This window comes from Ictidomys tridecemlineatus, chromosome 7 (assembly GCF_052094955.1).
Source record: "Ictidomys tridecemlineatus isolate mIctTri1 chromosome 7, mIctTri1.hap1, whole genome shotgun sequence".
Taxonomy (NCBI): domain Eukaryota; kingdom Metazoa; phylum Chordata; class Mammalia; order Rodentia; family Sciuridae; genus Ictidomys; species Ictidomys tridecemlineatus.
In genome coordinates, this window is record NC_135483.1 from 139,780,851 (window position 1) to 139,808,691 (window position 27,841).

Here is a 27,841-nt window from a genome sequence, read left to right on the forward strand (position 1 = left end):
ATTATCAGTTGTCATTCTACAACTCAGATCCGATCACACACTACATATAAACCTTTAACAATGTCCATTATTCACAGAATTAAAACCTAAATTCTAGCATCACAAGGATACTGTCCCTTATTGTGTTATGCTTAATACCTAAGCACAGCTGTACTGAACAAAAAAAAAAATAAAATAAAGTAAAATCTGTTGAGAGAGAAGGCCATTTTTTTTAGCAAGTCGTCCTGGGAACGCGTGTTTGAAGCAGCATTGCTGACGTGATACCATGTGAAATAGGCTTTACTCTGCTTTTCATAAGGGACTGACTCTGGGAAAGCTGATGTAGAATTCTGGCATACTCTGCTTCCTTGATTTTTATAAATTTCCCAGAGGAAAGAGGAAGGAAGGAAGGGAGGGAGGGAAGAAGGATGGATGGATGGATGGATGGATAAATAAACAAATGAGCCAATGGGAGTAGCATAGGTCCTGGCTCCCTTAACACAGAAACAGCCAACCTATTCTTACCTAACACCATCTAAACTCAAGAAAATGCAGTGTATTAAAGTACACCTTTGAAATGCTAAAGCCACATGTTCATTTCAACTGAGCTATTAAATCTGACGAAAAAGAAGAAAAAAAGTTCTTTTCCTTAGGAATAAAGAGAGATAAGGGCTGAATATTATCACTTATAAATTATGAAATGGCAAAAATAAAATTAAGTAGAAAGCCAGGTGCAACAGCACAAGCCTTTAGTCCCAGCACTATGGAGGCTAAGGTAGGAGGATCACTTGAGCCCAAGAGTTCAAGACCAACCTAGGCAACATGAAGAGATCCTACATCAAAATAAATAAATAAGAGGTATGTAGAAAAATCCCAGGAGACAGACAGACACAGACACATACAACTCTTCCAATGAACAAATTTCTAACAATTTTCCTCCCCAAATTATCACCCAAAAGTTAGAAAGTTGGTTATATTTAGGAAAGTCAGACTTTAGAATACTACATTATAGATGAATGCTAATTAATCAATGTCTGTTTAAAGTTAAAATTGTTAACACCCGTTTCACATTCCTTTCAAAAAGTAAGGGGAAGATGTTGAGTGTAATTCCAAATTTATAATATTTTAAAGTAACAAAAACCCAAAGAAATACTAATTTTTGAAAATATAAGAATGACTAAAAAAAAAAAAAATGACTAACTTCACAAGATTCTGAAATGCAAAACCATCTGTCCATTGTTCAGTAAATGAAGCGCCATGTCTAACTGTTGTAAAGTGCCCAAGGCGTAATCTATCTTGCATACTCTTCTCTCGGCTTGACAATTTTTCTTGTGTACTCTGAAAAAAGGAGGAAATATCATCATTCAATTTTTATTCATTAAATTTTAAAAGCATACAGGACAAAAGGGGCTAGGGAAGCAGGGAAAATTTAGTGAACTTTGAACTTACCTTTTCAATAAGAAGTTTCTTGCTCATTGATATGCACTTATTTAATCGTTCTTTGTATTTTTCAAGTAATTTTTGTTGATCATCTATTTGCCGTCTGAGATCACAGTTAGCCTAAAATATACATACATAGAAAATGCAAAAGGTCTAGAATTTTATCTATGAAAAGCTTAGGATTTTTTTTTTTTTTTTTTTTTTTTTGGCAGAACTAGGGATAGAACTCAGGGGTCATCTCCTACTGATCTATATCCCCAACTTTTTCCATTTTTTAAGACAAGGTCTTGTTAATTGCCACAGGTGACCTCAAACTTGAGATCCTCCTGAGTAGTGGGGATTACAGGCATATGCCACCATACCCAGCTCTTAGAAATATTTTTAATGTTTTTGAATAAATTGTACATAGATAGGATTAATAAAACTAAATTATCTGAGCATGATGCTTTGAAAAAAATCAAGCCTACTTACTAAGGGACAATAGAATTAAATGTAACTCAACTTTGTGCTAAAAATACATTAAATTTATATACATATTCCATATATTCAAATCCACACTCTAAGGTCAGTTATCTGAATCTAAGTTCAGTTTTCTTATTTCTAAACAGGGGCAACAACATCTACCTCAGTTAAAAATAAATGAAATATGGTATAAAATATGTCTTAACACTTGAGAATATATCTGAGCTAGGCACAGTGGCACATGCCTGTACTTCTAGCAACTTGAGAAGCTAAGGCAGGAGGATCATAAGATTGAGTCTGGCCTGAAAAACTTAGAAAGACCCTTCCTCAAAACAAAATAAAAAGGGCTGGGATGTAGCTTAGTGGTAGAGCTTCTGTGTTTCTGTAAAAAAAAAAAAAAAAAAAAAAAAAGTTTTTTTTAAAAGAAAAAATGAATGTTCTCTTAAAATAAACATCTTCTTTATTAAAATTGTGGATGATGCTGTAAGGTGCTTATCCAATAACTATCCCCACCATTCTTTCTTAGCAATAAGATACCAAAACTCTATTTAACTCTGTAGGCAGTCATATGCTCAAAGAGGCCTTCCTCTGATTAGAATAGTGTAGTAGTAAGAGGATTACCTAGAAGGCTTGCTGAGACACACTTCTGCCAGATTTCTGAGTAAATAGGTCTAAGAAAGGGGCTAAAAATTTCCATTTCTAACAAGTTCTCCACTCATGCTGATATCTAGTCTGAGGATGACCATAATCTGAAAACAACAGGTCTAGGCAAATCATGGAAGAAGCTAAAGTACAATGACATTATGTCTTGAAAATGCTGAGAGACCCTAACAGCTGACCTAAAATAGATGTAATTCATACAAGACCAACAAATTGTGTGTGTGTGTACACAATGTGCATGTATTTAACTCGAAAAACTGACTCTAAAATTCCCTCAGGACTACAAAGGTCACCAAAAGAGCCAAAATGAAGTAGAAAATATTTGTTGAACCACATATCAAATTTAATATAAAGCTACAACAATCATCATCATCATCATCAACCAAATTCTTCTTAATAATGGAAATCCAATGCTTTATTCTAGATTGACATGTGCCTAGCTAAAATATTACATTTCCCAACTTCCCTTGTAGCTAAGGCTGGTCAATGAAATGTTAGCAAAAGTAGTTTGACTAAACATCCAATAAGGCTGCACATGGAACCACACTTTTTGTTTTCCTCACCTCTTCCTGATTTCTGCTTAGAATACAGATATTATAACTGTGACTCAAGTAGATATTTTGGACCCTGATGGGACTGTCAAGATGGAAGCCATGTGCTGAGTATGAGGAAGCAGAATACTGAAGTAGCCAAGGTCCTATAAGATACTATGGGAAAAAAAAAAAAATCACACCTGGGCTCCCATTTCTGCTTTTTGCTTGAAAAATAAATTTCTATCTAACTTAAAATATTGTTTTTTTAATATTCTTTGTTACAAAGACAACTACGAAATGATAAAACAACAACAACAACAACAAAAAAGGCTGGGGTTGTGGCTCAGTGAGCACTTGCCAAGCATGTGTGAGGTACTGGGTTCAATTCTCAGCACCACATAAAAAAATAAACAAATAAAATAAAGGCATTGTGTCCATCTATTAAAAAAAAAAACCAGATACCATCATGGAGCATTCTATTCTATGTTCCATTGTTCTGCCTGAGTATCACTATACTGGTACTCAAGCAGAACAATGGAACACAATATAGATAACATAAAATAGATCCACTTGCATATGGAAATAACAATTTATGATGGAGTTGGCAGTGTAAGAATGGACACTTGATTAAAAGGAGTTGAACAACTGGTTATCCACACAGAAAGAAATTAAATGGAAACCCTACTCCACACCATACCCCAAAATCAATTCTATTGAGATTAACAACTTATACTGAAAGACCAGAACATAAAAGTTCAAAAAGAATATATAGAAAAACATCTTTAAGATCTAAGAATTTTTAAAAATAAGCAAGGCAAATATAAATAAATATTTAATAACATAAAAATTAAAAATACAATCACCAAAGGACAGCATGATATAATGAAAAGACAAATCACATAGTGGGAGAAAATCAACATGCCCAACCAAAAAAAAGTTGGTATCACTAAGAGTCAAACAACCCAATTTAAATTTAAATTGGGCACCCCCCCCCCAATCAGTTACTTCATAGAAGAAACATATAGTTAATTTAAACCAATAGTAAACCCGGACTGCATAACAGAGCCATGAGACATCCATCAGATTTTCCAGAAAGAAAAAAAAATTGTTTTAAACCTTATATTATTAAGTCTTGGCAAGGTTTATATGCAATAAATTCTTCTGGACCACTACAGTTGGGAGTATATATCGATGCAACCAGTTTTGAAAAGTTTGGTATCATAAAGTGAAGCAAAAGATGTTCATGCTTTGTACTATTGCCATGTCTTCCCTAAGCATACATAATAGAAAAAATCTTGCACATCTGCCCTACAAGAATATTCTTAGCAGAATTATTTATATTAGAAAAAATGAAAACAAAATGTCAACTAAAAGCAGAAGAGACACACAAATCATGGCATATTCATAGAGTAATGCCTTATTCTCCCATATATAATGTTCAGTGAAAACAAGCTGGACAAAAGGATCAACATAAGATAATTTCACTTAAATAACTTAGTGTACAGGCATATTTAATATAAGCATTAATAAAAAACATAATGGCAAGATATATACAAAATTTGGAGGTTAAGGGGGGGGAGCATGAGAGGAATGGAGGAACTTTAGATAGGACAAAGGAGAGGGAGGGTAAAGGAGGGGGGCAAGAGGGTAGGAATGATGGTGGATGAGTTAGAACATGTATGAAGTATTATTCTTTATTACAAAGAAAACTACTAAATGATAAAACAACAACAAAAAAAGGGCTGGGATTGTGGCTCAGTGGTAGTGCACTTGCCTAGCATGTGTGAGGCACTGGGTTTGATTCTCAGCACCACATAAAAAATAAACAAATAAAATAAAGGCATTCTGTCCATCTATTAAAAAAATACTGAAAATACTTTGCATACAATCAGTAACTTGAAAAATTGTGCTCTATATGTGTAATATGAAATGAATTGCATTCTGCCATCATGTATAACATATTAGAATAAATAAATAATTTTAAAAAGAATAGAGGTTAATAGTAAAGAGAGATGAAAGAGTAAATGGGACAGAATTAGGAAGGACACTCTGGATGTTCCAAAGGGGAATATGGTAGAATCATAGGTGTTGATTTTATTGAGTTTCTATACCAATGGTTCTCAATGCTTGCTTAATTAGAATAGTCCGTAGCAGCTTTTAAAACTATGAGATGGACATCGTTATCCTAGGAACATTTATGATTGCATGAATAGTGAGATCCTATATTGTGTACAACCAGAGAAATGTAAAATTGTGCTCCATTTGTGTACAATGAATCAAAGTGCATTCTGTTGTCATGTATAACTAAACATCCAGGGGCTGGGGTTGTGGCTCAGTGGTAAAGTGCTTGCCTAGCATGAGTAAGGCACTGGGTTCAAGCCTCAGTACCACATACAAATAAATGAATAAAATAAAGGTTCATCAACATCTTAAAAAAATTAAAAAATAAAATAAAAACAAAGAACTAAGCATCCAAGCTACATCACATCAATTTGATCAGAACTCCTCAAGGTTAAGAGTTCAGACATTATTAGTATTTCTACCCTTTCCATATGGTGATTCTAATAAACAGCAAGGAGTAAGAACTACTGTTTTATACCTTACTCACATTATAAGTACACTTTTGGATATATTTTTAAATAAATTTTTCCTTAAAAATCTCACTGGACTACTTATTTTATTCTCTATAGTATCAGATATAAGGCAGGCATATAGCACAATCAATTAACTTTAAAACTAACATGAAATGATTATCTGTCTGATGAGTAGCAGATAATATAAAAATCAAATTTTAAAGATTTCCATTTTATCATCCATTAAGAGCTAAAAGAATAATTTTAAAGTTGGTATTATCAGTCACATACTTACACTACTAGACAAAGCTTATTTTTTTTTCCCAGCTATAGACAACTTTACCATGTTTTTTTCTCATCAGTTTCACTGATGCCAAATAATTTTCTCAATTTTTTCCACTCCATGACTTATTACTTACCCTGAGCAAGTCATCTATACGACCTTCCTTTTTTTCCAGGTCCTGGTTTTTATTATTTTCTAATGCTGCTAATTTCAGCATTGTGAGATCAGTCTAAATGAAAGAAAGTTACTTTGTTATTTCCATTATATAGTCTTCTGCATACAAACATAAAACTAGATTTTATTTAATTTCCAAAAGCAAAGAAAAAGGTGTTATATTTGTATGTAAATGGTATCTCAAAAAGTCTTAGTGCAGCTTTAAGCTTTAATAACTTCAGAAGCAGAAATGCTACAAACATAGGAAAAAAACGTTAATTATTTAGAATACTGGTTTCTCATTAAAACTCAATATAGTCACTGCTTTGTACTAAACATGACTCTAGTTGATTCCTGAACTTTGTGAAAAACCTTCTTTATCAGGGCTTGAATCCAGCAGCATTTAACCACTGAGCTATATTCCCAGCCCTTTATATATATATATACATATATATACACACACATATATATATATATATATATATATATTTTTTTTTTTTTTGAGATTAGGTCTTGCTGAATGCTTAGGGCCTTGCTAAGTTGCTGAGGCTGACCTTGAACTTGTGATCCCCCTGCCTCAGCCCCCTGAGCTGCTGGGATTATAGGATATACCATCACAACTGGCTTCAATTGTTTTTTAATTGACAAGTAAAAATTGTATATATTTATAGTCAACATCATGTTTTGAAGTATATGTACATTGTGGAGTGGCTAAATTAAATATTTAATATATATATTTTTACGTGTGATGAGAACACTAAAATCTATTCTTTTAGCAATATTCATACATACAATAACTATAGTTATCATAGTGTACAACAGATACATTGAACTTCTTCCTAAATTTGAGTTAACATCTCAAAACCTTTTATGAATTGCTCAGCGACTAAAAGGAATACCCTGTGCTTGAAATCCTGGCCAAAAGGGCTTTGATATATACATAATGGTTTGAATATGACCCTACAAATAAGAATTGCATGAAAATAAAACTGGGGAACCAAGCTGGTCAAGCAACAGAATCTTACTCTCTCAATCCCAAAACTAATTAAAAAAAAAAAAAAAGTGATCCAGAAACTGTCACATGTACAATAATAAAGTAAAAAACAGTACTGCAAGATTAGGATGCTCAGTGGCAGAATACTTGCCTAGCATGTGTGAGGTACTGGGTTTGATCTTTAGCACCACATTAAAAAAATAACAAATAAAATAAAGGCATTCTGTCCATTTACAACTTAATTAAAAAAGACATACTTTGTGTTTGTATAAACATGTCAAAATATATTCTACTGTCCTATATAACTAAAAAGAAAAACAACAAAAAACCCTTCTTACTGGACTAGGGGTACAATTTAGTAGTAGAGCATGTGCTTAACATCATAAGGCCCTGGGTTCAATCCCCAATACCAAAAAACAAAGACAAAACAAAACTTAGTACCTAATTCAAGTCATGAAACTCAATAAAAAGAATAACAAATATCCAAATAATTCAATTTTCTAATGACTTTCTAACTTATAGCATATATGTGTACACATCTACAAATGAACTGCCTTAATGTTTACCTCTAACAAATATACTAGTATCAACTCAAGATATCAATTATATATACTTGAATGCTATGTTCAAAAACAATCAGTAAAGAGAATTACCATATTAAGAGTGCTCTGAATGATTTGTTTAAAACATCTATGTATTTGTCAATGTGTTACAAAGGACAAAGTGATAGTAAATTGGGTGTTTCAATTTTTCCCTCCCTCCCTAAATGTTTTATTGTTGTTGTTGTTGTTTAGTATGTTAGTTTTCTTGATGTTTAATTTTACTTTATATCTAAAACAATAGTATATGTCTTTAAGTTATTAGTATAAAGTTGTGCAGTGGTTTCCTAGAAGTCATAAGAATGATTTTAGTTATTAATTACCTGAGTAATTTTAAAGGATAACTGCTTTGGTTGTACAACAGGGTGGTCCCCAAAAGCTAACGCAGTAGGGGAAGGGCTATTCGGTCGAACCTGAAAAAACATATATTAAAATATTTACCTTTAAGCAGGAAAAAAGGTTTCTATTTGGTAGCAACTACTTAACATTTCTCAAGTTTCTTTTTTAAATCAGGATAATACTTGAAAAATAGCTGACTTTTTAATCACCATTTATTCAACAAGCACTCTTTGAATACCTCCTACATAATGCCCAGTAAGAGCTACAACCATACATTTTCTCCCTCTAGGAGCTTATATTCTAGTGCCATCAAAGAAATCTTAATAGTTTCAGTTTCATACTACTTAAAACAATTAAGGCCAGATAAATTGTTCTGAAACAAAAATATCAAAAACAAATTATGATGGTTCAAAAGGAAAAACAAAAATATCTTAATACAGAATTCTTAGTAACAGGGATAATAATACATGACCATAAGTAGGTTGATATCAATTTATTAATATATTCTATGATTTATCCAGTCACTAGCTTAAAAACACATTCATAGAAAGTAACAGATTATAGCACTGTATCAATGCTATCTATCACCATAATTATTAAATTACTATTGAATCTTTTGCCTACTTTGTATATGGGTTGTATGCAAGGGACAAAATAAAGAAAACTAAGTACACCAAGGGGTAGAAGCAGACACAATACTTGAATACGTAAGTGAAACTATGATTTTCAAAAATTTCTAAGTTATCTTTAAATTGTTAAAAGCCCACTTTATTTTTCTAACTAGATACTGAACTTTCACACAAAGTAAATAAAAAATAAAATCCAACATGAAAAACAATGCACATAAAAGTACTATGTCTTAAAATGTTACAAATAAATTGAAAAGTTATAAAATTGGCCAATGTCCTTCTCTCCTATGTTTAATTAAAAGCCCACCTTTTTCTTAAGCATTCCCAGAAATGATTTATACTATTATTTTCATGGTTAAGAAGTTTAATTGATAAAAAAGTTAGAAGTCAGAAATTAATAACTGACTACATAATGATTCAAGAGTTATTTATTTATCTCAGTTCCAGAGGCTCAACCACATTATTTTATAAAAACAATACTTATTTAGATATAATTAACTCAGGAAATCTTTGGCAGCTCATTTTCAAAAACAAAGTTCTTTTTTGGGGGTGGAGGGGGATTGAACTGAGGGGTGCTTGACCACTGAGCCACATCTTCAGCCCTCTTCTGTATTTTATTTAGAAACAGGGTCTCACTGCATTGCTTAGTGCCTTGCTTTTGCTGAGGCAGGCTTTGAATCTGAGATCCTCCTGCCTAAGCCTCCGGAGCCATTACAGGCGTGTGTCACTGTAACTGGCTCAGAAACAAAATTCTAATGGCATCAGATTGTTAAAAAAAGAGATTCAGCTCGACTCATAAAGATTATTTTTTAAAACATAAATATTATTTTATATAGAACTTCCCAATAAAAACAATGAATTACAAATGTCATTCAATGTATATGACCTCCTAGAAGACAAAGACTACAACATGAAAAAACTTACAGATGAGGAAGGAGTGGAATGTGAATGTGAATTCTGAGGAGAACGGATTGCAGGAGGTATGCCTCTTACTGGACTTGAGCCATTTCCTCCCTGGTACTGAGAAAAAGAAAAAGAAAAACAAATCACCATTCATTAAAACAGGATTAGATAATTGTTATTTTAGATACCTTATTAAGAAATAAATTAAAAATAACTTATTTTATATGCAATGCTGAGGATCAAAGTCAAGACCTTATACATTCCAGCCCTAAGTATATCCAGTTCTAACTCATATCAAGTAGTCATTTAAGCAGGTTCAGAAAAAGCAAAACTAAGATCAGTTATGGTTAAGTCCTAAAAGATTAGAATACTCCTAATCATAAGAACATGACAAAACTACCTCTGATACTTATTAATTTATATTCTGACTATAATTTGTTATTGTGGTTGATTCAAAGACAAATAAATTACTTCAGAGCAATGAACATGTTTTATTTTTTCTCTAAAGCTCAGTACAGTTCTCCTGAAAATGTTTCCTGAGCCAGTATTCTCCCAACAAATCGTAAATTGTTCTCATGTGGATTTTAGTGAACATAATCAACTATCTTAAAACAGAATCATCATTCTCAAATCTATTAAAAATCCAAATGTTCATGGCACACAAGAATTACGTGGAACGAGTTCCTTTAACCCCTTTAAAAAAAAGTCATTCTTTCTTACAAAAGGCATGAGTTGGCTAATCTGTTTCTTAGCTTTCTCCTTCTCAATGTTTCTATATTAAGAACAGAAGAAAACAATTTGCTGCTACTGGCTTCCTTTAAGAATACAGTTTATTGTCTACTTCATTTTTTAATACTTTTTAAAAAACATATTTCTTTTTTAGTTGTCAATGGAACTTTATTTTTATTTTTTTATATGTGGTGCTGAGAATCAAACGTAGTGCCTCACACATGCCGGGCACTCTACCACTGACTGAGCTATAGCCCTAGCCCCTCTACTTCACTTTTTAAAATACTCAACTTTAATATAAACAGCAGAGATAGGACTTAGTGTTCATTACACAATTTCCCCGAAATCTAAGAATTTTGTCTCACTATAGTGCCTAGTATAATGCCTAGCACACAGTAGGCATTCAAGAGATGTTTATTTTAATTGATTCTACTTTTAGCAAAGGTTGTTAAGAAATTAACATTGAGTGACTGACCTCAACTAAAGGGCATCAGGTAATTTATTGTCAGCAACAGTTTTACCTTAGATTCTATAAACTTGAAGCAATGGAGAGTTTAAAAAAAAAACTTTAAAAAATTCAGCTATTGCTTTAATCAGTCAATTCTGCTCTCACCCTCAAGTATGTATTTTTCAACTGAATGGATCCTATTTGTTGTTTTAATAATCACATTAATATGCCCTGCTATAAAATTGGAAGCCCAAAGTATTTCTATGTAGAAGGAAACATTCCAAATTGGCTAAAACTCCAAATGTTCACTCTTTATTGTTTTTAAAGACTCTAATACTTATATCTCTAGGAATTATTCAATCTCCATCCACAGGGCTCAACATGGGTATTGTGTGACAAAGCCTGTACTGATATGAGAGAACTGGCAAACTTTTAAGTCCTTAGTTTCATCTTTTATAAATCAGAAATGTATACCAACTTAGCCTATCTAATGGGTTGTTATAAGTAAATTTGTGAGAAACAACTTTGAATGTTATATATGATGTGTCATGCCAATGAAAAATATCACATAGTACTAAAGCTCTGGTCAAAAGGTGACCCCGTGCTTCAAAGAAATATTTAGTTCACAGCAAAATTATACTGAATTAGGAATCAGAAATACTTCTCAATGAACTTACTTCAAAATAGTCGCTAATTTTGTGGCCACGTCCCCCAATACTTTTTCCTAAAATATAAAAGTAAAAAATTGTACTGATTTAAAGTCAGTCATGATTATCTACCATATATAACACCAAAAGGAAAATGTGCCAACATTAAATTCCTTACTGTACAAAAAATCATCTATTTAATAAAAAAGCATATATTTTAGTATGGTAGTGATAAACATTAAAAATACTGAATACTTAGGAGATCAGATTTTTTTCACCCATTTTTATTGGTGCATTATAGATGTAGTTGTACATAATAGAATTCACTGTTAAATATCCATACATGTGTATAATATAATAGTAAGAATATCAGATTGTTAAGAAATCAAATAACATTTTTTAAAAGAAACACACCAATTTTTAGAAGTCCCAATTATTGTGAAATTAAGCAAATAAATGACAAGGAATTTCATGGTGTTTGTGTTAATGCTGATTTTTGCTTTGATACTAGAGAACAAACCCAGGGCTTGACCCATTCTAAGAACATGCTCTACCACTGAGCTACAGTCTCTAAAGCAGGTGGATCCCTGTTTTAACAACATTATTAACATTGCCTAATGACTACAATTTAAAAAAATAATGAATTAAAAAGTGGTAACTGCATAACTGATAAGCAAATTCATTCTTGGTAGAAATAAAAAAAAATTGAATTAATATAAACCAAAACATAATTCCTGTCAAAATGACAACATACTTCAATATAAATGTTATTTTGTAAAATGTTATTTTGATTTTCTAAAAAGTATTTCCAAATTAATAGAATATGTTTTAATGAACTAAATTTTAAATACTAGTCTTAGGACATATTGATAAAATCAACCAAGTCACAAGAGATTACATTGCGCTTTAAAACATTTTGCTCTAAAATGGAGTCTTCATCCATTTTATAAATACTTAATTCAGAACCTGTTAATATAGATGGTGTCTAAAGAAACTTTTGTGGAGGAGAGGCATCCATCTTAATCAGAACTACATAGAATACATGATTTCTTCAAGTTATAAGAGAGAAACTAATGATATCACAGAGTCAAAAGATTTGTATAACATAAATAAATATACAACTATCAATTCAATACTGATTTAAATTCATGCATTTATGTATTTTAGCCGACAAATATTTCTTAAGTAGTTACTATGTGCCAAGTATTACTGAAATGAACAAACAACATACTTAAAAGCTCAAAAACCTTAAATTCTTTCTTGAATAAGATAGAGGAATTTTTAAAAAAAACCAAACAAGTACCCAGATTTATAAATAGTACCTAAAAATTTGGAACAATAGTTTTGTAGCAATTCATTTAGAGGTCTGACAGGACTATGGAACCAGTTTTATGCCAAAGGAACTTCCTTGCTATCTATGGTAACTTCCCTGCGGATTCTAAGGAGGTACATCTATTAATGTTTGGGGTTGTCTACCCAGAAGCCATTTCCTCAACCCTGTTCCCTTAATTTAGCTTTTATACAGTCCCCACTCCCAGTTCCTCTTTTCCTCCTTACCAGATTAAATATATATTTATAAATATATATTTATTTATTTCAGAAAAATCAAACAATCCTGTGGATGACAGGAATCACACAAAGAAAAAAAAAATCCCTCAAAACAAGTTCTTAAAGACAGGTTGGCTCAACCAGAAGCCCCATGCAATGTGAGACACTCTCTTTCTCCACACAGTCCATATTTGTAGGGGTAACTTTATGCCATTTCCAGTTTCAGAGATGGGCCTGATTTCTCTAGGGGCAATAGTACCTCTGTTAGACATTACTAGTTTTAGAATGGAAACATGATCCCATCTGGTCAATATGGTGATGGGGAAGGTTTGCTCTGAATCTGAAGACGCTTACTCTCAATGAGTGGGGATGGGAAGGACACAGAAAGTCAGCCTCTCTCCAAAGCAAATACTGAGTGAAGAAGAGGAAATGAATAAATCTAATTTAGGCAACTATCCTAAAACTAGAAGAAAATCAGACAATTCTGTGGATGGCAGGAAACAAAGAATCCCCCCCACCACACACACACACACACACACACACACACACACACACACACACACACACAGGTTCTTAAGATAGGTTGGCTCAAGCAACCCAGAAGTCCCACCTTCTTCTGGAACTTAGTTTTGAAGTGACTTTAATCTGCTGTAATTAAATTAAATGGCCGTAATTAACATATCTTTAAGTTACAAGTCCCCTAACCACAACTTTGGCGAAATACATTAAGATCAAAAAAGGAGCCCCATGCCAAGTAAGATACAAGTACTACAAACTAAAGAAAAGGTCCTATAAACCTAAAAAAGTTGTTAACTAACCACTTCTTTCCACAAAAAGACAGTTGCTACAAATATGTTCCTTGATTCAAGTGCCATATATAAACTGGTAAAATACAAGTTCATGGTACTTAGTCAACTAGAGATTGACTCCAAAACATGTAACACTAGATGTAAAAATTATCATCCTATATGAGTTAAGAGCCTAATTTATTTTGAATACCTAAATTAAACAATAGTACTGTTTTTGTTGTCCATTACAAGAGATTTTTTAGTCTAATGAAAATGTTTTTCTTAGCTCTTCTCACAAAAGGCAGGTATGTAAGAAAGGATGAAAAGTGGATAGTAAGAGAAAAACATGCTTTAATTAGAATCTTTTTTTTTTTTTTTTGGTACTGGGCTTGAACTCAGGGGCACTTAATCATTGAGACACATCCCCAGCCCTATTTTATTTAAAGACAGGGTCTCACCGAGTTGCTCAGTGCCTCACTGTTGCTGAAAACTGAACTTGAGATCCTCTTGCCTTAGCCTCTTGAGCCACTGGGATTACAAGCATGTGCCACCTAACCCATCTTACAGTCTATTTTTACATAGCCTTTTTTTTTTTTTTTAAATGAAAGGGAAGAGGAAAATGGAATACTTGTTTGAAAGTGAGATTTAAAGTTTTTATTTTAAAACAAGAAGCCATTTCAATAATATAATTCATATAAATAGAGATAAATCAAAGGTTATAAAGTAATGCTTGCCAGATTTGGAAATGATACTTGACTTTCTAGGACACAAACTGAAAAATAAGGGAAACATCAAAAAGCATAAGTAACCTTAAGCTAACTATCTATGGTACAAAAAGATTGTAGTTTCATATAATTATTTCTTATAAAATATAGTCCTAAGCTATTACAAATTCAGAAATTATATAACAGCTATCTATAGAATTCACAAAAACATGAAATTACTTTTTAACAAATTTGAATATTAATTGGTTAAAAATCAGAATGATTAATTGTAAGTGTCTACTAAGCTCGGAAGTAAGATATTGCTCTGCTTACCCTGACTACTTTCATTCTGGTTTTCTGCTTTTCTCTTTCTTCCCCTGGATGATTCCGATTGTTTCTTCTCTGGTGTCTATGAAAATAAGTTAACATAATTTTACATTATAATTATAACGTAAAAATCGTTACTATCAATATAAAAGTCATTTTTATTTTCAAGGCCAAAAAAGTGTTTTAACAGTGCTTATGAGAGGTAAACATAGTTATAGACCTATAATTTATTTAAATGATAAAACTTCCTATTCCATAAATACAAACAATTTCAAGTTTAGAAAAAACCTTATACATTTTACCTGAAACTGACATTTACAAAATTTGATTTGACATGCATAAGAAATCTGAAAGTAATTAGCCTTTACAAGATGCCCTTCAAATTATTAACTAGATAGGGCAAAAAATAAAATCACCTTAACTTTTTCCTATTTCTTTTCTACTACTCATACATATTTTGCTTAGAAAAGTAATCTTGGATGAGGAAAAGGAGCAGAACACAAACTGACATGTTGAATTCCAACTAAAAAGTACCACTCACCTAAATGCCTGGAATTATTATCCAAAAACAATTATAGTAAATTCATAGATTGTACTCTAAATCAGGGGTCAGCAAAGTATGGCCCATGAGCCAACTGTGTTTAGCCACCTGTTTTTGGACAGCCCATGATAAAAGCATTAGCTTTTATTTTAAATGATTGATTTTTTAAAGATTAAAACCAAGAACACTTTGTGATATTAAAACTGTAAGAAATTTCGATTTCAGAATCCATAACAAAGTTTTATTGGAACATAGCCACTTTCATTCATTTCTGTATTGTACATAGCTGCTTTGACATTATACCTGCAGGGCTGAGTAGCTGCAATAAGAGATGGCAGAGCCCATAAGGTCTAAAATATCTGCCTCTTTACAGAAAAACTTTGCAGACTCCTGCTCTAGATAGTGGCTCTGGTCCCATTAAAGGCCTGTTCCTTAAATAGATAGCAAGTATTTTCATTAGGCTAACATAAGTATTTTTTGTGGAGTCTGACAAATTGTTTGCTTAGTCAAAAATTAAAACTCAAGAGCAAAGGCAATGGCTCCAAGCCCTAAAATTCTAAAAGCCTGGTTAAGTAGCTCTGGTGCCTTAAACTTAACAGGAGCTCAAGAACTCTTCAAATAAAAGAATGAACATTAGGCAACTTAAAATAAATCTTTTATGGCTCTGTGGTCAACAAATAAGAAAGAAATCAAATCATATTTTTCTGTCTCTTTGTAGCCTTAATTAAATAGCATAAACAATAACAACCTAATTCTATGAGAATATATTGTTCCCCTAAGTACCATCCTGGGTATTTTAAGTTCTCTAACCTCCACTATGCCAAGAAAATAAGAGATTCAGAGAGGTTGTACTGAATGCTACTATCTGAGTTCTCTAAAGATAAGCATTATTTCTCCTCCCCATCTCACCTTCCCACCACATATCTGGCACATAGTTATTACCTGATAATACATAATGAATATTAAATAACTCAATCAAAGTTAAATCTACTAGTGTGGCAGGGCCAGGATTCAAATCAAATTCAGTTTTGTGTAATTCTAAGTCCTAAATGTTCTTTGAATTTTCTTTATGTGACATGCTACACTTCCTACATCAAGAACTAATAACTAACTTAACAATGCAAAGATATTTCAAAATGTTATTGTTTGTAATTAAAATTCAGTATGTCCAATAAATTACCTATATGTTTTTACCTCATAAACCAGAGATTTTAAGGAAATCTGACCTGTTAATCTACTTGGGAGGTAGTCTGATGTACCAGCAATGTAGAATACATGGTTCAGTTTAGTTCACTGTCAAAATTACAAAACTGAAACTTAAACAATAAACAATATTTATTCCGTTTTTCTAGGAATAAAAATATCACCAAATAAATATTCTAAATTAACATTTTCATGAAGAAACCTATATCTATCATAAAATGAAAGAGGATCCCTAAATAATAGTTCATTCATATCCTTCCCAACTTAATCTGCTAAAAAAATAATTTAAGGCAAGAAAATGATTTTTTCAAAATTAATCAATATAAAATTTATACTTAGTATTAGTATAAATTATGATAATTTTTAAGCAGGCAGGTTCCTCCTGGAATTCCATCTGAAATCTTGACTAGTTACTTTTGAATAAAGAAAAAAAAACTCACTAAATATTATAATTATGAAAAAGTTATACTGGAAACAATATTTTTTAGTTAGAAAACTAAAGGAAGCATAATGTTCTAAATGGTCCCATACAGTTTTCTGAGGACAACTGGTTCAATGATAGGCTGAGAAAGCTAACACTTAAGTGGGAGCTGAGGGTGAAGAAATATTCACCTAGGGTGAATAAAGTTAGATTTCTTTACTACAGAGCTTTCCAGAAATGTTAAAATGCTAATGCTCAGGCTATCTCAAAAGGAGGGATAGGGTAGAAACATAATATATAGATACAAATTATATGGGATGGGGATGTGGCTCAAGCGGTAGCGCGCTTGCCTGGCATGCGTGTGGCCCGGGTTCGATCCTCAGCACCACATACCAACAAAGATGTTGTGTCCGCCGATAACTAAAAAATAAATATTAAAATTCTCTGTCTCTCTCTCTCTGTCTCTCTCTTTTAAAAAAGTCATTAAAAAATAGATACAAATTATCAAACTTATCTAGGATAACATTCATTAAATACTTCATTGGATTAAATACTATAATCAAATATTTAAGATTATTTCTTTTTAAAAGAATAGATTGCTTAGCAAAACTTATTTCTCTGTAAGGCAACATTTCTTAGTATGAGAAAGTAGAGCAACCCTTTGGAGAAAATGTCACTTCATTAAAAAAAAAAAAAAAAAAAAAAAAACGCCCAAATGCTCTCCATTATATGAAGAGCATTTGTCCCTTCGCATGAACCCTAATCTTTTTCCATGTGTCCTAACACTACTCCCTAGTGCTGACCTTTCCTTTTGTTCTCACCTCAGAGATCTTCTATTTAGATAAACTTAAGAGTTGTTCTCAGCACAAATAGACTATAATTTCCTAAAAAGCATGTATCATGTGTCTGAATAAACTGAACAAGAGTAAAACTCTGAATCCATTATTTACTATAACCCTTGGCATGTTATTTAACTCAAGGATCAACAGGATCAACTTTCTTATCAGTTTAAAATGTGATAATATAGGTATAGTTGGACTGTAGAGATTAAATGAGAAACATACTTAGTTCATAGTATCAGCATATAGTGGGTATTCAACAATGTCAGTTAAGTACCCAATTTTCCTATGTAAATGGCTATCCTTCTATCATTTCAAATAATCATAAGCTTTATGTTTTAAAACCTTAATTATGTTTTGTATGCAAAGGACCACCAATTTCTGCTCTAATATCTTACAAATAATTTGCAGGACTTGCAAAATAGGTAATATTTTCTATTTAAGGCTCTACTTGACTATATTCTAGACTATAATCTGTAACACCAGCAGTCTAGGTCACCCTCAACCTTCAGGCAAATGTATATTGGATAGTTTTCTGGTTTTGAATTAAATAATATGAGCAACATCTATATTAAACAAAACAAAATAAAAACTTTCAGTGAAGCCCAGTGCTGCTGATTCATCCCAAGTCACATAGGTCTATTTGGGAATATAGAATGGACATGGGGGGAGGGGGAAGATAAGGCAGAAACTCACCAAACACTTAATCATTTTAGAGATTGATGAGAAAAAGTTTGAAAACAGCAATTTTCAAACTCTATTTCAGCAATTCCTTAGGGGAGAGAAGGTTGTGCCCCCACAAGCTATTAAAGAGGAGGAAGAAGGAAGGGAAGGAGTGGGAAGGGTAAGGTAAAGCTTTAGCCTACCAGAGACACACCCTGTGCCACCTCCACCCCTGTCCCTGCAAACACAGCATCCCTATTTTAATATAATGAGATTTCCTTTCAAGAAACAGCTTGTACCTTTAAAAAGGTTAGAAAAACTACTTATTCATTACAATCAATGATTTCCTTGAAGAAATCCTAAGGACTCAATCATACCATCCATGTCCTTAACAAAATGTAAAATTTGCTCATATCAAATATTTCTTACATAGAACATTTTGAAGCTTATTATTTCTTTTGCTAATAATGCTGTCATTTCTTCCTTCTCTACTTTTTTAGAACTAGCTCACTACAACTGACCACAAATAAGGAAGGACTAGTATAAGGCAACATAGTAGGATTTGATTTTAAAGTAAAAATGGAAAGAATATAGTAATTACAAAGCCAATAAATTTCCACACACAATGGAACAGCAGTTAGCAGAAAACAAAGAAAGGAAAGATTAGTACTCCTAAATCTATTTAGCTTTGTAAATCCCAGATTTGTAATCATACCAAAACCAGAGTGACTACTCTGGCATTTAAATGTTCCAAGACATTAGTATGAACTTACACAGTATTTTCAAGCAGTTTAAAGTTTGTTTAATAAAACAAAGACAAATTTAAAGCACTCATGAGATGACTAATACAACTAAGCTAATGCTATAATTGTATTTGGAAATTAAGTCAATGATTATTAAACAAGGGTTTTATATCTAATCATGTGGCTTCTTGTTTTATGTTAAAGTTTTTTTTCAGTCTTTCTTCAAAGCAAAAAAGACCAAGATTAAAGAAAAAAAAGAAAGAAAGAAATCTTAATGCTACCACAGAATAAGGAACATAAATCAATATGAACTATTTTTCTACAAGCCTCAAACTAGAGAGACATTTAAAATTACTAACATAAATACATTACAGAAAACTGTTACAGTATATGAAAAGATATATCAATATCAGTTAAAAAGGAAGGAACTTATTCTTCACTCTAAGCTAGAGTTCATAAGGTTTGACTAAACAGATGACAACCAAAGTTGGATATCATTATCTCTAACAAAATTACTAAAAGAAAATTATTTTTACAAAAGTTACACTACTAATATCTTTAATAAAATATTCAATCCTGAAACTTACCAGAATGAATATCTTTGGACAGACTCATTTAGCCAAAAATTGGTTTAAAAAATACAACTCGTTGGCTATTCTATGATTCATATTCATGGTATCAAATACAAGGTTACATAATTTCAATAAATGGAATGGCAATGCAACTGATAAAAATAATCCTTAATTTTTACCCACATTTCTAGGCAAAACTTTTTGATCTAGATTGAGACAGGATAATGCTGGAGAAATATCTGTGTTACTTTAATAGCACATACCAAAACAGCACTGAACTAGAAAGGAAAATCTGGGTCCTTACAAAAATAGTCAATGTAAAGTAGATGTTCTTTTCAAGAACACTTAAATGGATAAAATGTCCTGTTTTTTTTCCCCCCAAAATTTTAAATTTTAAAAAACTGGGTTAGATAATAATATACCATAATAAAACAAATTGTTTATGAAAATTTTCTTGCTATTTTGTATCCTACTTACATTTTGATAAAATGCATCAAGAAATATGTACATTTTAATTCATAGATGATTTTGAGCTGGCATGACCTAAAATTCACAGACTGTCTCTGTTCAAGCATTGAAACTTTAATATCAAGAACTATTATCTGGATTATATGTTGTGCTTTGTTATATTATTACATGTTTGCTTGAATCTTTGGTCTCTAAAAGATCTCTGTTATATTGCTGATTTTAATATTTAATATAAAAAGGTCATTTATGCAATATTTTGGAATCCTATCTTCAAATAAGAGAATTTCCTTGCCTTTCTTAGTAAATCACATCAACAAATCAGCAATTTTTAGTGTTGTCTACTTTTTGCTCTATTGCCTTTATTATTTAATAACATGTAATAAAAGATGGTAGGGCACCAATAATAAGAAATTGGAGAAACACCAGACTAAAATGTGAGCTGTTTCACAGGGAAACTTGCTGTGTGCCAGTTCACAACACTTTTAAAAGCCTGAAGGATTTTCACTTTTTTTCACACATGTCCACCATCCACAACCATGGGTTTCAAAAGAAACATAATACTAAAACAATTACTCTTCATTTTTAAACCACCTTACTTGCTGGCTCACACTCTGGCTTCTTAAACTCTTATCACTTGTATCATTTAAATTTATATAAATCAATGCAGGAACATACTCAAGTTTTCAGTACTGATGAAAAGTGATTTTGTTTGCTGTTTTCTTATGTAGCATAACTATTAGCATTTTTCTTTCTCTTGCTTTACCTCTAAGGATTCATTTGTTAAAGAGTACTATACCTTAAAATTAGAATAAAGCTGAATTTTCTCTCCTATTCAAATTATCCTGTCGGTAGTTTTCAAATCATACAACCAGAATAAAAAAGACATACAGACTCGAACCATAGTGGCATACACTTGTAATCCCAGAGGCTGGGGAGGCTGAGGTAGGAGGATCTCCAAGTTCAAAGCCAGCTTCAGCAACAGCAAGGGGCTAAGCAACTCAGTGAGACCCTGTCTCTCAATAAAACACAAAATAGGGCTGGGGATGTGGCTCAGTGGTCGAGTGCTCCTGAGTCCATTCAATCCTTAGTACTACCCCCTGCCAAAGCCATATAAAACAACAGCTGTGAGGAGCACAGAGGAGAAGCAACATTTCAAGATAATTTATTTGGGAAATTTTGGCATTTTGAGAGTACTTAGAATAGTAAAATATATAACAATGGTCTTGTAACTTTGTCCCATTGTGACATCCATGATAAAAGTAACATTTTATAGCATGTATAACCCTACAAACATTCCCTTGAGCACAAATCCCTAGGTCCTTATACCACAATTTCTTTGGGATATTTTTAAATGTAAATGCTGTCTCACAGAATGTGCACAATTAAATTTTTAGATGCAAAACTGCATTTTCAAAGACAGTATCAATCTACTTTTATACTAGTACTATGACAATGTTTATTAATCTTTCAAAATCTGTATCTAATGGGTAAAAAAGTATTACTGTTTTCTCTATAACAAAAAAACATTTGCAACCAGAAAAAAGTGTGATTTATTTTTTAAAAAGTTGTGTTATATATCTTTTAGCGTTGATACTCAATGTTGACTACACACCAGAATAATTTACAAAGTTTTCATTTAAAAGTTCTTTGGGAGCTTCCTGTCCAAATTTAATTACCTCTAGAAGACCACCAAAGGAATTTTTAAAGCTCCAGAAGTGATGTGATTTTGATGTATCATCAGGACTAGGAACAATCGATCTAAAATAATAAGTCAATATTTCCTATATATTCCACTTTATAGAATCTCTAAAATTAAAAACATTACTCCATAAAATCTTTTGTTAAAAATAGGGACCAAAATTGTGACATACAGCAGAAAACTAATTAGGTTACAACAAGTCCAATAGGTTGTTATGGTTACTCAGTTATTTTAGAAAATGAGAATTAATCTCAAATAAAATTAGTAAAATATGCACTGTATCCTGCTAACATAAAAATAAGCATTTTAGTATTTATAGCACTCTACTAAAGAATAAAATATTAAAACCAAATTTCTCAGTAATGTCAACTTCTGCCAAATGCCCTTAAAACCTAATCTAAAAGTAACATAAAATTAAACATTTGTGAAGTACAATTAGTCTACATTATTTTCTTGGATTGACAAATTTGATAAATACTATAAAATATCTTAAACCCAAATATCCCCCCCAATAACATTTTCATAAGACTAAAAGGGTCATTTATCTAACTATTAATTCCCATACTGCCAGACATTGAAGCCATTACTTTAAAATAAGACAAGATACTTTGGAATAAGAATTCTGACTTCATTACTTACTATCTATGCGACTATAGGCAAATTAATTACATCCTCTGTACTTCTGTTCCCCCATTTAGAGATGTAAAATCTAGAAAGTTGTAATCCAGAACTTCAGTTAACTTGCTAAAATTTCTCTTCTCTATTAATGGGATGGTCCTTAACTGTAGGAAATTTGCGCCCTACCACCAGCAGATATTTGGCAATACCTGAAGATATTTTTAAAAATTATTTTAAATATTTTTTTAGTTGTAGATGGACACAATACTTTTATTTTATTTATTTATTTATTCATTTTTTATGTGGTGCTGAGGATCAAACACAGTGCCTTACACATGTTAGGCAAGTGCTCTACCACTGAGCTACAACCCTCCAGCCCCCTGGAGATATTTTTGGTCACCACTCTGATAACAGGGAGGAAGGGGGTTACAGGTATTTTAATGTGTACAAGCAGAGATGCTGCTAAGCATCCTATGTTGACTGCATAGCACAGCCTCTGCCCAACCCCAGGCAAAACTACATTAGCACAAAATGTTAAGGCTGAGAAACCTTACTCTGATGAATATGGAAGAATTATTTGTAGCTGGCACATAAACTATCTACCTGGCATATTTTTTTTTTACTTTCATGGTCTCTTGAATTTATAGCGAAAATTTCCAGAGGCTGTATGACATGTGATGTCATCACAATCCTGATGATCTACAAACTATGTATTTCTGCATTCCTGCATTCTAGTATTATAATTTTTAAGTTTTTTCATTTTAAATAAAAGAATAAGTTACAAGGAAATTCAAGTTATTTCACAGGTACTTTTAGGCCTCATAATTCATGTTTGATTGTTAATGTTAGTACGAAAGACAACAGATTTCTCATTCCTCCATTGAGAAAATTATAAGTATTCACTGATGTTACAAAATACACCATTTCTGTTGCATATGCTACCCTTCAAAACAACATAGTTATTGTACATATTGTATGATGTATATAAAGCAACACTGCTACATTCTATGTCAATACAATAATCAACTTAAAAATATTTAAAAGAGTTTTGGTAAGAAGCAAAGTGAGAAAATACTACCGTAGGAAGAAAAAGAAAGGAAAAGACAGAGGAACCCATCAAGAAGACCATAAATATAAATCAGGCTGAAATATTTTAGTAAATAATTTAGGTAACAGGATACAGACAGCATTTCTTAAAATTGAAGAGGGCACCAAGCTAGGTGTCCAACATTTTCAGAAATTCAACAGATTTTAATCAAAATAAGGTCATAAGTAAGGTATTTTATTTGAGGTAAACAATAATAAAAATGTAACTTTCCGGCTAGGTGCAGTGACACATGCCTGTAATTCCAGCAGCTGGGGAAGATGAGGCAGGAGGATCGTAAATTCAAAGCCAGCTTCAGCAAAAGCAAAGCACTAAGCAACAAAACCCTGTGTCTAAATAAAATACAAAATAGGGCTGGGAATGTGGCTCAGCGGTCAAGTGCCCTTGAGTTTAATCCCTGGTACTCAAAACAAAAAGAGTACCTTTCCATTACACTCAACCTATTCATCACTAAATTCATTTTTAAGTTCTCTTTTCTTTCTTGGGGGTTTAGATTATGGCATTAAAACTTCTCCAAGTTATAGCAAATATATGTAAACAAAAAAATAAATAATAATCTTTAAAAATGAATCTAAAAACCCAAAATTAAGGCTAGTATTATCTCTATTTTCAAATAGATCATAACTTCCAATTAATCTATTGTACTTAATTTGTTCACTGAGGGCCTTAGTCAAGCTAAGAACTATTAAGAGGAGAAAAAAGAAAACATCAGAAAGTAGAAGTCAGATGTGGTGGTGCACACCTAAAATCCAAGCTACTGAAGACACTGAGGCAGGAGGATCTCAGGTTTGAGGATCTAAACATGGCAACATAGTAAGACCTTGCCTTACTGGCAGAGTGAGGGGATGGTGGGGGGAGAGAGAAAAAAAATTTAAAGAAATAGAAAATCAAGAGATGAGAACATATAAAACAAGATAAAACAGAAAATGTTCAAGATGCAATAACTTCAATGTACTCATAACTTGAAATATTTAATGATAAATAATATAAAAACCCCAAATATATTTTGATAGACAATAAACAGTAATTTAAGGCCAGTGGATAAAGGATTAAGATTCGATAATTACCTAGTAGGAAATGGGGAGGGGGGATACTGGTTCTAGAGAGAGATTTATTTTAAACATATATTATTCAACTCTGATTTAAGTTACACAAACATATTGTAAAAGATGAGTATTAAAGATTAAATTAAGACAAGAACAGAATAATTATATATGTATACTTTAGAAACATTAAAATTATGGAGTATACTACATGTAAGCACACATGTACAAAGAGACAACTGTTTTTCCAATATAAATTAATGAAAATAATATAATTCAATGAAGTTTATGACAAATATCCCAACCTCAGTAGAAAATAAGTAAGAGAAATATATTCTAGGACATCTAAAAGTAAACAAAGAAAAATGGTTGGGACATTAAATCATTATAAATTCTAAAATAAATAATTAATCTTTGCATCTTGAGCTCAGGTAGGGGTTGGAACAGAAATTGTACAGAATTTAGAGAAAACAAAGAAAGAAGGTCATTGCGTTTAGATAGAAAAGAGTCTTACCAAAAGAACTGCAAGTAGGTAAATCAAGGTAAGTTTAAAACATGGTAAACACTAGTAATTAAGAAACATGGTGAACTGGGGTGTAGCTCAGTGGTAGAGCGCTTGTCTCACACACATGAAGCACTGGGTTCAATCCTCAGCACCATATAAAAATAAATACATAAATAAAAATAAGATATTAGAAAAAGAAAAGAAACACGGGCTTCTTATCCTCATAAAATGAGGCAGCAGATAAGCTCATGACCATATTTCTAACTCCTTCAGGTACTACTCTAAAATGTTTATATAAGGCTTGGGGTTGGAAGGACAGTTTTGTGGTAGAAAGCTTGCCTAGCGCACGTAAGGTCCTGGGTTAAATACCCAGCATGCATGCATAAATAACTTAATAAGTAAATAAAAGATAACTCATTTTCACAATGAAGTAGATGAAAAGTTATTAGATATACCTGTCTGTGACTAACCTTGCCACCCAGGGTGTCTAGATTTCACTTGTTCATACCTCTTTCTGAAAAAGATGTTAGGTTTTGTTTCTATCCCTTCTTCTCTTTTCAGTACTTTCCTTGTTTCCATCACAGCTCTATAATCCTTCCCTTCCCATATAATATAGAAACTACTTCCTTTCCTTCACAATCAAGGTTCTGTCAACAGCCATCAATATTTGCTGTCAATTCCTCAATTACAACCCTTAATCTACTAAAACTAAGCCTAAGTGACAAATTCTTAGTCATTCTTTTTTAACAATCATACCCTTGACTTTTATAAGACATCTGACTTTACTCACTATTCCTCCTCCTTCATTATCTGTTTTTCTTCCCATTGTCTGCCCACCTCCATAACAAGTTACTCTTTTTTTTTTTCTCCAACCTATCTATCTCACTTGCTAATATCTCCAAGCATTACACAGAGAAAGAGAAAAACAGGTGTGTTCATCTATAAAAGCAGTTTTTAAACTTCTGGGTTTCAGAATCCCTCTACATATTATTGAGAACCCCAAAGAGCTTTCATTCATGTGGGTTACAACTATTGGTATCTACCATTTAGGATTTAAAACAAGAAATTTTATAGCACTAGAATGTAGAAATACACAATTCATAAATCATCAATGTAATGGCATCATGTATCATACAGCCTCTGGAAATTTTAATTATAAACTCATGAGGAAATGAAAGAAAAAAAGTCATATAATTTCTTAGAACTGTTACAAAAACCATTCTGATCCTATAGACTCCTTGAAGGAACTTCAAGAACTCCTAGGAATCCTCAGACTACACTTCTGAGATTGTGCTATCTACACCCATCCATTGATTAATATGTATGGCCAAACACTTCTTAGTCTGACCTTTTTCCAAAATTCCAGATAGCTTCTACCATCTGCAGGTATATCCCCATTTGTTCGTTCCACAGGTATTCAAACTTGATATTACCAGAATTCATTTTCTAGAGTGACAAATCTATTCATCTTCATTCTGTGTTATCTATTTCAGTCAAAGGAACTAAAGCTAGATACCTTTCAATTTGACTAGATACCTTTTAATTATCCTTTGTACCTTTCTTTTCTTCTTTATGCTAATTCAAACTCATCAAATCTTGCTGATTATAATTTTTAAATATAGTGAAATGTCTGAGCTTATAAGAAATGCAAACACTTATCCAGACCTACTGACTTAAGAATATAAATGATTCATTTGCACGTTATAGTTTGATAAGCATTTGCCGGGATAGTGAAAGTCTTAGTAACTTCTCAGTAGAGAATCTAAAGAAGAAAACAGAGTCCAACAAACTTGAGAACAGTATAATTAGAAACTCTCTCCTTTCTCCCACTTTTTCATCTCAATATTAAACCTTGGGGACTTGGAGTTTTGTAATGAAAGTAGGATTCCTTAACAAAATGACTTTCCTAACAACTCAATCCTATCCTCTACACTGCCAAAAGTACACTGTAAAAGCCTTTTACAATTCTACATTGTCTTTTTTCCTCCCGTTTCAGTGGTTCTCCATCACCTCAAGTCCAAATTCCGTATCATGAGATACAAGAGTCTTCAAAACCTGATCCTGATTATCTTTCACTATTTTTGCATATACTCCCTATAGTTTGCAAACTATTGGAATCACAAGGCAGCTTGGTATTTTTACGTTTCTCAGGTAATCTAAAGTGCACGAGGGGCTGAGAGTCACTGATCTATGCCTGTAACCAAGTTACTTTCACACCTGTATATAGAAGCAAAAGCACACTCTAGTCTCCTTCTGCCTACCCTTTTCTCATGCTTTGTTCTTTGGGATAAATTCACAGCCTTTCTTAGTTAATTATCATCTCTTTTTTGAAGGAAGCCCTTTTGCCTATCTTCTTCTGAAGACAGATGGAATTGGGAGTTGCTTATCTTTCCTCCCATATTCCCTTGTGCTTATTTAAATGTTACAGCACAGCACACCCTGTTCATAAAATGGTGTCTAAATATCTGTCAATCCTACTAGACACTGATCTCCTTTGAAGGACGGGATTGTATCCTGTTTATCTTTATATCCTGTACTTGGGCATAGAGACTAAAAGACAGCAGATATGCAGTAAATGCTTACGGAAAACAACACTGAATTTTGGAGCCTGTTCAAAAGACCTAGAGTAATGCAAAATGAAAAACAAAACCACTGACTGCTTATCTTGGTTTCATTATTAACA

General features: G+C 32.3%; 1 protein-coding gene across 7 annotated transcripts in view; it reads right to left on the bottom strand.

Annotated features, from left to right (window-relative positions):
• Nucleotides 1–27,841, bottom strand: part of Tlk1 (tousled like kinase 1) — a 139,446-nt gene that overhangs the window by 34,481 nt on the left and 77,124 nt on the right. For 5 of the 7 annotated variants that reach the window (XM_078017579.1, XM_078017582.1, XM_078017578.1 and 2 more), the window contains 7 exons: nt 14,745–14,820; nt 9,569–9,664; nt 8,000–8,089; nt 6,067–6,159; nt 3,105–3,248; nt 1,429–1,539; nt 1,181–1,317 (listed from right to left, as the gene is read on the bottom strand). In XM_078017579.1, the coding sequence (XP_077873705.1) occupies nt 1,181–1,317; nt 1,429–1,539; nt 3,105–3,248; nt 6,067–6,159; nt 8,000–8,089; nt 9,569–9,664; nt 14,745–14,759 (686 nt within the window). In that variant the 5' untranslated portion in view covers nt 14,760–14,820. Of the gene's footprint in view, nt 1–1,180; nt 1,318–1,428; nt 1,540–3,104; nt 3,249–6,066; nt 6,160–7,999; nt 8,090–9,568; nt 9,665–11,401; nt 11,449–14,744; nt 14,821–27,841 lie in introns of all 7 variants that reach the window. The other 2 variants (XM_078017575.1, XM_078017576.1) reach the window with 2 other exon arrangements.